Genomic DNA, 16,899 nt, shown 5'->3' on the forward strand with positions numbered 1-16,899 from the left:
TCTAACTTAATATACTTATAAACTTTCCAGGTAAGGTTTGCTCAATGAATTTGCCTCCAGCCCTTAAGTTTCTATCTCAAAATATACCAGTACTCTTAAACTTCCCAGGTCCTGAAGTTCCTATCTCTAAATAACTCAAACACTTCCCAAAGTCCTGAAGTTCCTATCTCTAAATTTACTTATACACTTCCCAGGTCCTTAAGGTTGTCTAACACCTTCTATTGTTTTTATACCCCCATTACCATTGGTAATGCAAAAGAATTACATCGATATCTCCAAGGTCACTCTTTGAGTTCAAAAATCATAAATGGCTTTAAATGAGCTTGTCCGGGCCATAACTATGTTGTTCATTGTGAGATTTTAAAATCATTTGGCACATTTGTTCACCATCATTTTACGGTGTGTAACCCGAAAGAATTACGTTGATATCTCCAAGGTCAAGGGCACACTTTGAGTTCAATTGTCAAAAATGGCCTTAAATGAGCTTGTCCGGGCCATAACTATGTCATTCATTGTGAGATTTTAAATCATTTGGCACATTTGTTCACCATCATTGGACGGTGTGGTACGCGAAAGAATTACATCGATATCTCCAAGGTCAAGGTCGCACTGTGAGTTCAAAGGTCAAAAATGGCCATAAATGATCTTGTCTGGGCCATAACTATGTCATTCATTGTGAGATTTTACTTGGTACATTTGTTCACAATAATTGGACAATGTGTCATGCGAAAGAATTTTGTCAATATCTCCAAGGTCAAGGTCACACTTTGAGTTCAAAAGTGAAAAATGGCCATAAATCAGCTTGTCAGGACCATAACTATGTCATTCATTGCAAGATTTTAAAATGACTCTGTACATTAATTTTGTTCACATTCATTGGATGGCATGTCATGCGAAAGAATTCAAAAGTGCAAATGTCAAAATGGACATCAATAATGATGGCATAATCATTCTTAAAAATCGCCATCAATTAGATTCTCTTGTTTTGTGAAGACAGCATACAAAATGGTCTGTGTCAATGCGGTGGGGGTATACGTCACGTCTGTGACAAAGCTCTAGTTATATCTGGAAATTGGGTGCATTACTCTTTGGAGCATTAAGTTTTAATCACAGTAATGTTTGTGAGATGAAACCATTGTTTTATACCACAATACATGGCTATTAATCCAACAACACAAATGTAATGGTCAATTGCCCTCAGGCATTCATCTGCCAGGTTATATGACCTTAATCCAGTCATAAAAACTGCATGATCGAAGTGACACCAGATAAGCAAAAACAGAGCTAAAATCTGGTAAACTAGGGCTATGAAATATACTGCCCAAATATTCAGAGTAATTAATAATTGACAAAAACCCGAATGTCCAAAAATGTCAAGAAAAATATTAATTTGGTAAAAAAAGTGATGTCCAAAAATTTAGTATGTACAAAAACTTATAGTAATTATGGTACTCATACTCTTCCCAGGTAAGGTTTGCCCTGTGGATGCACCTCCAGCCCTTAAGTTCAGAGAGGCCTGCTGTGTGGGGATATCTAGGAAGGAGCTGCTGCCCCTCAGGAACCCCACCGACAGATGGATGGAGTGTTTCATAGAGGTGTGGCCAAGTATTTTTGGGGTAGACTGTTTTCAGGTTGTCAGTTTGTGAGTCTGATGCCTGTGAGAGGTATCAAACCTTTTAAACCTAGGTCCCAAGATCTCTTTGATGGGATGTGCAGTGCACAAGAACCATAACTGTTGTGCCCTAGTTTTAAAGTTATTGCCATTTGTTATTGGTTTTTTATGCCCTTGGAGGAGGGCATATAGTGATCGGAACGTCTGTCTGTTTGTCTTTCCGTCACACTTTGCGTTTAGGTTTCGCGTTAAGGTTTCGAAAAATGCTCATAACTTCTATGTCCCTTTACATTGCAACATGGAGCTGCACATTTTGAGTGATGAAAGGTCAAATGTCAAAAAAATGTATCAAAGCCACACAGTAGCGGGCATTGCATTTCTGACATCTCTTGTTTTTAATTAAATTTTGTCTGGAGCATATCTCTAAAAGTAAAAGAGGTGTTAACATCATATGTCTCATTGAGGGGTTGTGCATTGCTCAAGAAGCATAACCCTTGCTCCCTTGTTATCCCCCGCCATAGGCGGAGGGATATTGTTTTGGCGTTGTCCGTCCGTCTTTCCGTCCGTCCATCCAGAGCCATTTCTTGGAAGTGCTTTGGCGGATTTCATTGAAATTTGGTATGAGTATGTATATGGATAAGAGGATGATGCACGCCAAATGGCATTGTACACCATCAATTAATCACAGAGTTATGGCCCTTTGTATCTTGAAAATAAATGCTTTTTTTGTTTGTCCGGAGCCATATCTTGGAAGTGCTTTTGGGGATTTCATTGAAACTTGATATGAGTATATATTGATAAGAGGATAATGCACGCCAAATGGCATTGTACACCATCTGTTAATAACGGAGTTATAGCCCTTTGTATCTTGAAAAAATGCTTTTTTGAGTGTCAAATATAATTCTTTTGTGTCCAGAAGCATATTGGCAGGGGATATCAATTCAACGAACTTGCTTGTTGATGTTACATTTTAAGTTATTGCTCTTTTATGTGGCAGACACATCACTGAAAGTTATTGTTTACTGTACATTTACAATAACTATTTATGCCCCTGGTAGGGTGGCATATGGCAGTCGTCAGTCCCACATTCTGTTTTCCAAAGTTTTTTTACCCAACGCTTTTAAGATATTAATCTGATTTTTGGTTTAAGTCCACTTACATGACCTACAGATGAAGTGAAATATTCTGTTGATTTTTTTGGTAGATAAGGTCCTTTCATTGATCTAAATTTTTGCCAAGGGAAGTAATAATCTTTAAATGGAGATAATTTTTATAATTATTTGGCATGTACACTTCATTTTTGACAAGGGAATAAATATGCAAGTCTACATACATGCCCTACAGATGAAGTGTGAAATTCGTACGTCCATTAATTTTTGGCGTACTTATTGGTCTTAGAATTAGAAATTATCTGTATGATAACCTTTTTCTGGAGTGTTGTTATGCAAAGCTTTCAGATATTGAGCTGATTTTTGGTATTTGAGTCTACCTACATGACTTACAGATGAAGTGTGAGTTTCTTTTTGGTCCATCGATTTTTGGTTTACTTATGGGCCTTGTTTCGTCAGTCCATGTGTCAGTCAGGCGGTGAGTCTGTCACACTTTTCTGGATCTTGCGATAACTTTTAAAGTTTTTAATATTTTTTCATGAAACGTGTCACATGGATAGATGGCAATATGGACACTATGCACGTCATTTCATCTTGCTCCTACGTCAAAACTTCTGGTTGCTATGGCAACAAATATATATAAAAAAAATCTAACAATGGTGGAGCCGGTAGGGGACATATATTGCTTGGCAATAGTCTTGTTTTCAAGGGACTTCAAAGCACAGTAGGGGGCATTGTGCTTCACAAATGCAGCTCTTCTTTCTCTTGCATGATAACTGACAGGATATTTATTTATAGCATTACCCCTGGTCCAAACAAAAAACATGAATGTAGACTAGTTTTTTTTTCGGATCAATAATTTGTGAATGGATTGACACTCACTGTGACATTAATATGATTAATTAAACTCTTATGGTTAGTTTGATGCAAATAATCCTGTGTCAAGGCCATGTTTTAGTGGGCATCTGTCTCCGACCACAGAGCTCTTGTTTATCTATGGCTCTCAGCAAAATATGTCATTAACAGTCAGAAATGACCATCTGGCCCACGTCTCTCACATAAAATATTTAAAAAACTAACATTTTGACCCTTTAGTGCAATTTTATTAAAACAGACTAAATAATTATTTTAAAAATCAAAGCTTGTTGTTGTATAATATTCTCAAATATATCATGTTCTCTACATTTTCAGCCCAAGATCCTGGAATGTGATGGAAAGAGAATGTCCCTGGAGCACTTCCCCTTTGAGCTGAGGCAGAGGAAGTTTATTATAGACCCCCACAAGACATTTAATGTTGATGTGAGTGCTGCACTTTTAATTCATGTGTATTATCAAACTCATTGTAATTTTGTTGGTGCACCTTCATGGGATTTGTGCCTTTAAGCAGGGTTTTTTTTTTTAGAAAGAGGGGAAGACGCTGGACGCTGGGTAAGAGGGGAAAATCGAGCGCGAAAGAGACATATTTGGGGAAAAAATAAAAACTGTTCATTTCAATGTCAATAACTCACCTACAGACTTAAGGGGTTTTTGTAAGAAAAAGAGGCATGTCTCTGGCCTTTTTGTTCTTAGTAAACACATGAACAAGTATGATATTAAAGTCAAAGTCCTAAATAAAGTTGCAGGTGTAGATCTAATAATGGGAAATGTTTTCAACTGGGGCCGGGGAACGATGTCAATATTATGATTTCAATTTCATGATGAATGGGTTGACGATCTAGATCAGCTACAGTATTGGAAGGGAAAGGTGCGGCAGCTGCCGATTGTCTTCTTTCACTTTCACAATAATCCGACAGTATTAATCGATGTTGATTACATGTACCTCCGAATCCTGCTGGGTTTCAACGGTTTTTGATGATTCATTCTTAAAAAATGCGTCAACTCAATAAATATTTTCCGAGTCCGAACGTTTTATTTTGTTCGTGTATGAACGCCAATTGTGAGACTTTTTTCTGTTTTAACGTTTATATCTTGGCTTTCACATAACCCGGATGAAAATTCGACTGATTTCCGGTAATTAATTGACGAAACATCCTTCTCGCGCAAGACAGGAATCCAGTAAAATAGTCACATGATTAATACGATTAGTTGCCCGGTTTCCATGACGTAATTTAAGAGCTATATGTCGGATAAGTGTCGACTTCCCAAAAGAAAAAAACATTTCTTTGAGGGTAAAATATTATATTTTGGTGAAAAATTATATTTTTGGAGGGGAAATGGTATTTTTAGGGGAAAAATTCTGGTAGGGGAAGCACTTTCTTAGTAAAAAAAAACCCTGCTTTAAGTAATAATACTGTTATCAATCTATATATAAACTGTCACATTTAGGAAAGTATATCTTGCAAAATAATATATATTATATATAAACTGTCACAGGAAAACTTGAACATTTTGAGTGTTAAGCACAAATCTTTTTTATGTGCTCAATATTTCTATATTAGACACAAAGTTTCAAATTCAGCAATATAGGTGTTCCATTTGTATCTACATTTTTATTATGCTGCTAGTGCACATTTACATTAGAGACGCAGACATGATATTTTAAAGTGTTATCGGATACCCCATCTGATAACACTTTTAAGCTCTGCCCATGAATATCATTTTTTACTCCACCCACATTTGAGTTCATCATGCTTATGTGCAGCAGTCAATGTTTGCTTATATAAATCGTGCCCAAACTTGAACTACTTTTTTCCTAGGCATGGAATGTCGCTTACGTCGTTAAAATGTAAACAAACATAGAGATTTATATTTTAATCAGAAAATTAATAAACAATAAGTATTAAGTAAAACTTTTAATTTAATAAGTATATTCAAAATGGAAAATATGAATTAAATGAGCATTCATCTATGGAAAAAAATTAATCAAATGCATATTTGGGACTCGCTTGCTTTTCTTTAGATGAATACAAATTATAAAACAGTAATAATAAACATTTAACTAAACACAAATAGACCTAATAAGTTTTTTATTTAAAAAAATGAACATGACAGATTTGATCCTTTGATCAAAAGGAGAATTTAGGACAACTTGTACTTAAAAGTTCCAGTTCGCGGAATAGATAGTTGTTTTGCATATATATTGTATAGTGAAAAATTAACTTTACATAAATTCATTTAAATATATTTTTTATTGAGGTTGACATCGAAAACCTGGTCAAAATCGGTTTTGAACCGATAAAATAATTCATAAATGATCATAAATACATGCAATGGGTGAAAATCATTGCAGCGTCGCAAGTTATGCAAATTATATCTGTGCGTCACACTTTGCGTTTAGTTTTTGAAAAATGCTCATAACTTCTATGTTGCTTCATATCTAACATTCATATTTGGTATACATGTGTATATGGATAAGGCCTTTCCATACTCATACAAATTTTGACCCCTTTGACCTTGAACTTAGAGTCCGCGTTCAGGTTTCGAAAAATGCGTTTAGGTTTCGAAAAATGCTCATAACTTCTATTAAAGCGTTTATTTTGTGTCATTCTTATAAATAGCAAAGCAAAAAAAAAGGGATTATCATACACAATGAATTAATATAGACAAAGAAATACTTAAATAAGATGCTTTGTCAAAATCTTCAATTGATCGAGAGAAAGATAAAAACTCCGACTGGTGCACCTGACAAGGTTTTTTTACTCTCATTATTTCATCCAGGTTATGTTCCTACCAAAGCGTCCAGGTGCTTATGTAGCCCAGGTGCAGGTGTTTTCACTCTCGTTCCTGAATCGCAGCCAGATGAAGGAACGTGACGTTGTCCCTGTCAACATCTCCTTTCAGGCTTTAGCAGAGGACCCGTGGATCAAGGTATACATTTTTGTGTCATCATCAGCAACAAAGATGTTTCTTCTTAATAACGTGAAATTGTGTGTGTAAATGTATGTGTTGGTAGCTAACACGCGGACTAAGCTTTTGATTGCCATTCAAATGTGTTATATTAAGGTAAGGGACAGTTTTACTTAAAATAGAAAGACTTGTTCTCCATGCAACAACCAGAGTTTGCTTGTAGGTGTTGCGCTGACATTTTTTATGAAGGTAGCTTACATGCAAACTTCCTTGGGATCGCACAATTAATTATTTGTATAACTTAAGCATTGAAAACCTGACTTTATGGCATTGCAGTTTCTTTGAGAAGCCACAACTGTAAACAAACAAAACCGAATTTGGCTAAATGAATGACATCTTTTGTCATAGCAAGGTCATATCTAAAGTTTATATTATTCCTAGTCATTATTGAGCTTTTGTCTCTGTATTCTTTCTGTTTAAGGTCAAATTTGCTTCCATATATTGTAATTAGTTTTTATGCCCCCGGTAGGGTGGCATATAGCAGTTGAACTGTCCGTCCGTCCGAAAAAAAACTAACATTGGCCATAACTTTTTAAATATTGAAGATAGCACCTTGACTTTGGCATGCATGTGTTTCTCATGGAGCTGCACATTTTGAGTGGTAAAATTTCAAGGTGAACATCATCCTTCAAGGTCTAGGGTTGAAAAAACAAAGTCAAGGGAAATAATAAGCTTTAAATGGACATAGTTATCTGACCTGCCCACGTATATATTTTTGTTAAATAAATCAAAGCGGCGCAGTAGGCGGCATTGTGTTTCTGACAAACACATTGTGGAAAAAGGTCAAGGTCATCCTTTACGGTCGACGGTAAAAATACAGATTAAAAGGAGGTAATAAGCTTAAAAAAGGGAGAAAATTATTCAATATTGAACATAACCACTTTATATATTTGGCATGCATGTGTTTCTCATGGAGCTGCACATCTTGAGTGGTGAATCTACAGTCACGGTAGTGGCTTTTAATTATTTGCTACTAAAAATAGACATTTGTTACAGACAATTATTTTCAAGGGAAGAAATTTATATAATTATAAATCTCATTTATTTTCTTAATAAGAATTGAAGTTCTTTTCACAGTTACTGTACAGATTTATTATTTTGATTATTAATAACCCAAATGATAGATTTGTCAGAGTTTTTTTTTAAATGATATAATTATAATTTCTTTGATGTCCATTACATACCTTTTGACTTATGTCCATAGATACATGATCAACTCTGGCTATGATCTCTTTTAAACCACAGGCCTTGGTTGTCAGTGATGTCTGACATGGTCATAATTGACTGTGAGACCCTCCCCCCCCTTACCCTCCCCCCCCCCCTCCCCCCCCCCCTAACCCCACCCTTCCACCCCGGTTGGATTGGCATAATTCAAGGGAAGTAATAACCTTTAAAGGGAGATGTTTTCTATACCTGCCAAATGATAAATAGAAATTTAATTTCAATGCGGCGCAGTAGGGGGCATTGTGTTTCTGACAAACACATCTCTTGTTAGCACTTTGTTTTGCGCTGATAATAGACCAGCTTTATGACGATTGTGCGCAGGTGTCCTGTGATGATGGCCAGTGCAACTCTGTAGACTTTGGCGAGTTACTATGGGGTTCTTGTGGTGAGAAGACCATCTGTATACAGAACATGGGCCAGGCCACTGTACCACTCAGGCTGGCCATCACATCGGTATGCAGTCCACTTTACGCAACTTGGGGATGGGGTCCTTTGCAAACATTTTGGCTGAAAATCAATTAATATTTTGCAAAATAAGGGATGAAAATTAAAGCTGTGGAATACAAAATCATGGGAAGAAACTGCGTTAAATGATAACCTAGTGATTGGAAAAAAATGGCCCTTTCTAAAGAGGTTAAAACAATCTGTTGTGTTTGTCTTGCACCTTAACTATAATTTGCTGTAGAGATACTAGGCCCTAGAGCAAATATGTTTATTGTTGAGTTGTTATTAAATAAAAAGGTGGACTTTGAAAGATTTGTTCAGTAGTTCTAACACAATAATACTTTGTTATACTCTCATTAGAGGTTCAATAATTTACTGTCAACACTGCTTTCAATAACTTAAATCGGTTTTTGTGCAACCTTTAATTACACAAATAATCATTGGGTTTGAGAAAACCAGATTTCATGATTTAAAAAATTCATTTATTTCACACATGCTCTTACCCTGCAGAATAAAGCGTGGCACTGCTTTGCCTTCGAGCCTGAGGGGCGGGTCTCCGACGTATCGATAATCTCTGGTTGCCACCCACCAACCTCAGGTCAGGGTCGAAGCATAATAAACATCAGTTTGCCAGGCCATGATCAACCATTCTCCTACCAGGAGGTGAAGGTCTGGTGCAGGCCACCAGAAAAACAGTTCACCAAAGGTGAGTGTAGTCTATTTCATAGTCCACTCATTACAGTTCATCCTAATGCCCAATCTATAATGTATTCCATAGTCCACTCCTTACAGTTCATCCTAATACCCAATGTATAATTTATTCCATTCCACTCCTTACAGTTCATCCTAATGCCCAATGTATAATTTATTCCATTCCACTCCTTACAGTTCATCCTAATGCCCAATGTATAATGTATTCCATTCCACTCCTTACAGTTCATCCTAATGCCCAATGTATAATGTATTCCATTCCACTCCTTACAGTTCATCCTAATACCCAATGTATAATGTATTCCATTCCACTCCTTACAGTTCATCCTAATACCCAATGTATAATGTATTGCATTCCACACCTTACAGTTCATCCTAATGCCCAATGTATAATGTATTCCATTCCACTCCTTACAGTTCATCCTAATACCCAATGTATAATGTATTCCATTCCACACCTTACAGTTCATCCTAATGCCCAATGTATAATGTATTCCATTCCACACCTTACAGTTCATCCTAATGCCCAATGTATAATGTATTCCATTCCACTCCTTACAGTTCATCCTAATACCCAATGCATAATGTATTCCATTCCACTCCTTACAGTTCATCCTAATGCCCAATGTATAATGTATTCCATTCCACTCCTTACAGTTCATCCTAATACCCAATGTATGATGTATTCCATTGCACTCCTTACAGTTCATCCTAATGCCCAATGTATAATGTATTCCATAGTCCACTCCTTACAGTTCATCCTAATGCCCAATGTATAATGTATTCCATTCCACTCCTTACAGTTCAGGGTTTTTTTGGCCCGATTTTATAGCCGAAATTTGGCTATGTTCCCAATCCCAAAAAGTATACTTTTTTCCCACAATGTGGCAAAAAATTCCCAATTTCTAAAAAAAAAAAAAAGGCCGATAAAATTCCCCAATTCCAAAGCCATGGGTTATCTTCCCAAAAAGTGGGAAAAAAACCCTGCAGTTCATCCTAATGCCCAATGTATCATGTATTCCATAGTCCACTCATTACAGTTCATCCTAATGCCCAATGTATAATGTATTCCATTCCACTCCTTACAGTTCATCCTAATGCCCAATGTATAATGTATTCCATTCCACTCCTTACAGTTCATCCTAATACCCAATGTATAATGTATTCCATTCCACTCCTTACAGTTCATCCTAATGCCCAATGTATAATGTATTCCATAGTCCACTCCTTACAGTTCATCCTAATGCCCAATGTATAATGTATTCCATTCCACTCCTTACAGTTCATCCTAATGCCCAATTTTAATATCATAAATACGTTACCTGTTATCTCTAGCTTACCCCTTTCCAAGGGAGTTATTTCATCCGGAAAATATTCAAGCGCTGGGAATCGTCCACCTCTATAAGAATCCAAATCAGGTTAAACATAGTACAATGCAACCTAACAGGAAATCAAGAACCACAACTCATCTTTCCTTTCCGGATAAAACCATGTGCACGCCTATTTTAGGCTCAGGACTTATGTGTTCTTTTCACTGTGTTTTTGGCGGAGTTTAAAAGGATAAAGTTTATTTATCTTTTATTTGTATCATTCGGTTTATATTTCTATACTTTTTGTTGCAGTAATTGTCATATTTCTGCTTTTGCTGGGTTTCTTTGTTTGTATCGTCGCTCATGTACATGACGTCATGAGCACGTGAACCACGAGGAATTCGTGCCTATTCCCCAATAAGTAATTGAGGTCAATTGGACAGCGTTCTTTGTGTTTACATTTTGTGGTTTAACTTTTTATTTGAATTTATAATCATTAATTTGTTTTTTTGTAGGTTCTTTCTGTTTCTTTTATTTCATAATGAACTTACAGGATAGAGGTTCTTGTGGTCATATCAAAGCAAGGTGGGATTCCCACGATACTTGCTTGGCATGTACCGGTTGCACATTTAATAACAAATGTGCGGTTTGCGATTTGTGGGCTTACGACGTATGGACAAAAGCAGGTCGCCGGAGGACGTCGATCAGCCGCAAACGCAACGAACCTCCATCCGACGTTGATTACCCGGTGACTCCACTGGTCAAGGATGACCAGCGGTTTTGTCAGTCACCGAGTACCGGGCAAGATGGTGTTGTTGTCAGTCGATCGTCATCAGATCTTATGACTCACACCATGCATACCGGCGACATTGATCATGGAACGACTGGATCAATGTCAGACCACATGGCAGCCGCCATTCTACGGTCTTTGTCCGGTGACGTAACCGGTCATAATATGACCGGCCGGTCACCGGTCCGGTCCGGTCCGGTCCGGTCACCGGTCATGTCACCGGTCCGGTCCGGTCCGGTCATGTCACCGGTCCGGTCCGGTCACCGGTCCGGTCACCGGTCCGGTCCGGTCACCGGTCCGGTCCGGTCACCGGTCCGGTCCGGTCATTGATCACCGGTCCGGTCCGGTCACCGGTCCGGTCCGGTCCGGTCACCGGTCAACAGTCATCAGTTGGGCCTGCCACCGATAACACCAATCGCCGGTCAAGAAGAACTCGGTCTTCATCATCGGCGTATTCTTCTACATCCGATTCGTCGTCGAATACATCGTCTTCATCAAGGAGTGGACATCGGACACGCTCTTCTTCGTCGAGCAGTTATCATCGTCGCGGCGCTCATAAGCGATCACGTCGTCACTCACGGAGACGGTATTCCAAAAAATCTCGATCACATCGCAGCCGATCCACATCTCGACAGCGCAGCCGATCCAGATCTCGACATTGCAGGAAACGAGGACGTCGGCAACGTTCACGTAGACAGCATCGGACTTACCATACGTATAGTCGTTCACCATCGTGTTCCGTTATGGAATCGCATGTTTCCATGCCAAATGTGTCGGTTCCAACGTTGACTGCCACACGTATTGCATCTTCAGGAGCTCATCTCACTACTACGGCGTCAGTGTCAACACCACGGGTATCATCTACAGTATCTAGTCGTGTACCCCCTACAGCTACCCTGTCGAATCCTGATACACTATGGATACAGAATTCGGCGGGACATTTTGTACCGGTCAATGCTGATAATTTACCTTCTTCCGGTTTACATTATCAGTTTACTGACGTCGGGGATGATCATTCGCTGTTACCAGACAATTACAATCCGGTACAAGATATTCTCACTTCTGTTCCTGCTGATTCTATACAAACCGCTGGTGTTGTAGAGAGTGAGGCTGATTCAGATGCAGAATCTAATGTTGAGACGGATCAATATTTAGCTCCGATTGGTCAGATCTATGAACTGATGTTTCGTACTCTTGGTGAAGATTACTGTCCAAGACCTGCTGAACTGTCTTCAAATGCGACGATTTCTGTGACAGAACAACTTTTTCGTACATTTGATCCCAACAGGGTTATTAAGTCGACGGCTCGTCCTGACCCACGACTTCCCATTGGTTCTACTGTTCTATCTGTTCTTCAATCATTGGAATCAGCTAATAAGACTATTCCAAAACGAGGAGAAACATGGAAAATTCCTAAGGAACTAGCTGATCCAAAACACCAGGAAGGTAGTAAAAGTTACAAACCTCCTGTACCACATGCAACATCTGGGTTGGATTTTTCAAAACTTCCGGTTCCAGATCCGGACATAAGCAAGCTATCTCTTGTAATGCCAAGTGGTTCCAATTCAGTTTCTGTTCCGTTTTCAATGTTGGAAACTTGGGAAATGAGGGAACGTAGATCATTAGGTTTGACTAACCAAATTGACTTCATGCTAGCGACAATTTTACAAATGGTGTGTGATTGGTCGGAATCTGTTCCGGAGGAACTCCGTGATTTGTTAATTCATCTCTCACGGACCACACTGGCCTTATCTCACACTTCTGCTTCTTCAATGTCCGAGATGCTAAGGATTCGTAGAGATCTTATCCTTACTTCTTTACCTAAAGATTTTCTGTTGGAACCTGGTATGAACTCGCTCAGAACAGCTCCTCTCACATCAGGGTTTCTTTTTGGTGGAAGGATACAAGAAGCAATCACAGCTGACAAGGATGACCAACTTCATGCTTCTTTAGCTAGAAACAACTCTGGACAACGCCAAGGGGTCTTTAAGCATCCTGCTTCTAGGCCACCAGCAGTTCCAGCATTCAAGACGGCTAAGAGAAATAACCTTTTCTCTAAAAAGCCTTCTTTTAATCCACGGTCAGGTCCTAATAGGCAGTCTTCCTATAACAGACCTTCTTTGTCACACAAGTCTTTTAATAAAGATTCTGGGAAAAAGGGCAAACCCAAGCCGGGACAGAGAAATTTCAAACCTTCTACCGGCAGGGGCGCACCTCCTGCTTATCAGCCCTAGGTCCCTTCCCTTTCTACCGCCACAACCTCCGATGCCGGAAATACCAGTCGGGGCCAGACTTTTCCACTTCTCAAATCGATGGCTTCAAATTACTTCAGACGCATGGGTTCATTCTCTTGTGACAAAAGGCCTGACTTTTCAATTCGAAAAAAGGCCTCCACTTTCTCGCGTCCCTATAGAGCTGGTATCTCGGCATCCACATATTCCAGAGTCCATTCTCGGGCTCTTGGAAAAACAGGCGGTAGAAAGGGTTCAAGATCCTTATTCTCCAGGATTTTACAGTCGTCTTTTTCTTGTTCAAAAGAAAAATGGTTCCTGGAGACCAGTAATAGATTTAAAAGTGTTCAACATGTATCTCCTCAAACCAACTTTCAAAATGGAGACTCCTTCTTTCATACGGGAATCCATCAAACCCCTGCACTGGGGGGTGTCTTTGGATCTGGAAGATGCTTACTTCCATGTTCCTATACATCCCAACTACCGAAAGTACTTGCGATTCGCCTTTCAAGGCCAAGTCTACCAGTTCCGGTCTATGCCTTTCGGGTTGGCGACAGCCCCACGAGTTTTTACCAAACTAATGTCGGCAGTCGGATCACACCTCAGAGTTCACGGGATTATTCTTCTTCAGTATTTCGACGACTGGCTCTTACACCAGCTCGATCGTCAATTGCTTCTGTACAACCTAGAATTCTCTTGGAAGGAGCTCCTCTCGTTAGGGCTCCTTCTCAATGCAGACAAATCAGACCTCATTCCTTCACAGGACTTTACATTTGTGGGAATGAATTTCTTGACCCACATCAATCGGGTCAGAGTGTCTATTCAACGTATATCAGACCTTCTGATGAAGGTCAACTGGGTTTTGTCCCAATCTCATATAACAGCTCAAGAATTCCTCTCTCTCAACGGTATCCTGAGCTCAGTAGCAGACTTTGTGCAGTTGGGACGTCTCTTCCTACGTCCTCTTCAGCACTATCTCTCAGCTTGTTGGAAATGGTCTCCAGGCAATCTATTAACACAGATTCCAATCCTTCCCTCCTTAAGGTCTCATCTTCAGTGGTGGCTAGACGAGGAGACTCTGTTGGCAGGAGTACCCCTTCTTCCCCCGCAACCGTCATTATATCTAATAACGGATGCGAGCAAGGAAGGGTGGGGTGCTCACCTGGAACCTCTCAGTCTGATAATTTCAGGGTTGTGGTCTCATCAGGAATCTCACCTTCATATCAACAATCTAGAAATGCGAGCAGTATTTCTAGCTGTATCTCATTTCCAATCACATCTTCGAGACTCTTGTGTGATGGTGTCAACAGACAACACATCTGTGGTGGCTTACATCCAGGCACAGGGGGGAACACATTCTCAATCCCTGTATCTGGAAACCAGAAAATTACTTGTTCTTTGCAAAACACTCAACATTCATCTGCTGGCAAAATATATACCAGGTCGCCTCAACGCCCTGGCGGATGGTTTGTCTCGCAAACACCAGTTACTTCCATCGGAGTGGACACTTCATCAAGAAGTGACCAACCAGATCTTTTTCAAGTTCGGTTATCCCCTGGTCGATCTATTTGCAACCAGACACAATCACAGACTTCCTCTGTATGTGAGTCCAGTTTACGATCCAGCAGCGTGGGCAATCGACGCGCTTTCGTTCGCATGGGACCAACTGGATGCTTACGCCTATCCCCCACCCATTCTAATTCCCCAATTATTGGGGAAAATCAGGGTGAGCTCTTGCAGGATACTCCTGATTGCCCCTTGGTGGCCCAGAAGATCTTGGTTCAACGATCTTCTCAGTCTCCTGTACGATTATCCCAGGAATCTTCCTCACAGGTCAGATCTTCTGTCTCAAAGCGGCAGACTACATGCGGACCCAAAAATGTTCCACTTACACGTCTGGCCGTTATCAGGCAATCTTTGCAGAAGAAATGTTTTTCTGTCAGGGCTTCAACCCTCGTTGCTTCTGCAAGGAGAAAATCCACCAGAGCAGTCTATGATGCTCGTTGGAAACTCTTCTCCAATTGGTGTTTTCGAGGGAAAATTAATCCCCTCAATCCCTCTGCTAGACGAATAGCAGATTTTCTCATTTATCTTTTTGATGATAAGAAACTTTCTCTTAGTTCCATCAAAGGATACAGATCTATGATTTCGCATACATTGGCTTTCACTAAGTCTTCACAAGTCTGTGCTGATCCAGCTATTTCAGAACTTGTTCGAGCTATGGAACTTAGTCGTCCTGTATCTCGTACACTTGCTCCTAAATGGGATTTAGCTTGTGTGCTTGGTTCCCTTATTAAGGCTCCCTATGAACCTCTTGATCAGGCTTCATTACAATTCCTAACATGGAAGACCGTTTTCCTTCTTACTATGGCTTCAGCCAAACGGAGAAGTGAAATTCATGCTCTTTCTATCGAGGATAGTCATCTTCGTTTTGACTCTTCTGATGGTTCTGTTACATTGTTGTGTCAGTCAGGATTCCTTGCTAAAAATCAACTCCCCTCTATGGCTTCCAAACCCTTCAAAGTTCCAAGTCTATCTAGAACTTGTGGACATGAAGATGATGATAGACTCCTTTGCCCGGTTAGGGCTTTGAAGTTCTACCTTAAAAAGGTAAAGTCTATTCGAGGTTCTCGCAAGAGACTTTTCATTCCATTAAAAGGGGGGGGCGATGTGTCTGCGGCTTCTATTTCTCGTTGGATAGCCTCGACTATAAGGAAAGCTTATTCTTCTCTTTCATCGAGGGATTTATCCCTGTTTAAGATAAGACCGCATGAATTAAGAGCTCTTTCGGCTTCGTGGGCTTATATTAATCAGACCCCACTATCTGAAGTGCTTCAAGCTGCTTTCTGGAGGAATCCGACCACCTTCTCCTCTTTTTATCTTCGTTCTCTTGAGTGCCAACAAGACAATTTGTATAAGTTGGGTCCTCTTGTAGTGGCTCAAACTGTAGTTTCTTCTATGGCGTAAGTACACTGGTGCCATCCGAGAATTAAGTACTATACTGTACTAACAAAGATTATAAGAGGACTTGATTCTACTATCTCTGGCTGTAAACCCTCTATATGGGTTTTGCTGTGATGGGAAAAAATATGCGAACCTTCCCGCCGCAGCTGCAAAATCAGCTAGAGATAACAGGTAACGTATTTATGATATTAAAACAAATTTTCTTAAGTAAAATTCATTTTAATTATTAAATACTTACCTGTTATCGGTAAGTCCCACCTCCCACCCCGCTCATCGCCTTTTTATGTTTGCGTAAAGGAAAGATGAGTTGTGGTTCTTGATTTCCTGTTAGGTTGCATTGTACTATGTTTAACCTGATTTGGATTCTTATAGAGGTGGACGATTCCCAGCGCTTGAATATTTTCCGGATGAAATAACTCCCTTGGAAAGGGGTAAGCTAGAGATAACAGGTAAGTATTTAATAATTAAAATGAATTTTACTTAAGAAAATTTGTTTATAATGTATTCCATTCCACTCCTTACAGTTCATCCTAATACCCAATGTATAATGTATTCCATTCCACTCCTTACAGTTCATCCTAATGCCCAATGTATAATGTATTCCATTCCACTCCTAACAGTTCATCCTAATATCCAATGTATAATGTATTCCATTCCA

At 39.5% G+C, this 16,899-nt stretch overlaps 1 protein-coding gene across 19 annotated transcripts in view; it reads left to right on the top strand.

The window, feature by feature from the left end:
- The window catches only part of LOC127845662 (uncharacterized), a 110,478-nt gene that overhangs the window by 65,437 nt on the left and 28,142 nt on the right, over nt 1-16,899 (top strand). For all 19 annotated transcript variants that reach the window (XM_052376687.1, XM_052376688.1, XM_052376689.1 and 16 more), the window contains 5 exons: nt 1,468-1,595; nt 3,913-4,020; nt 6,379-6,528; nt 8,113-8,244; nt 8,746-8,941. In XM_052376687.1, coding sequence (XP_052232647.1) covers nt 1,468-1,595; nt 3,913-4,020; nt 6,379-6,528; nt 8,113-8,244; nt 8,746-8,941 — 714 coding nt within the window. The remainder of the gene's footprint in view (nt 1-1,467; nt 1,596-3,912; nt 4,021-6,378; nt 6,529-8,112; nt 8,245-8,745; nt 8,942-16,899) is intronic.

Source organism: Dreissena polymorpha, chromosome 9, assembly GCF_020536995.1.
Source record: "Dreissena polymorpha isolate Duluth1 chromosome 9, UMN_Dpol_1.0, whole genome shotgun sequence".
Lineage (NCBI taxonomy): Eukaryota > Metazoa > Mollusca > Bivalvia > Myida > Dreissenidae > Dreissena > Dreissena polymorpha.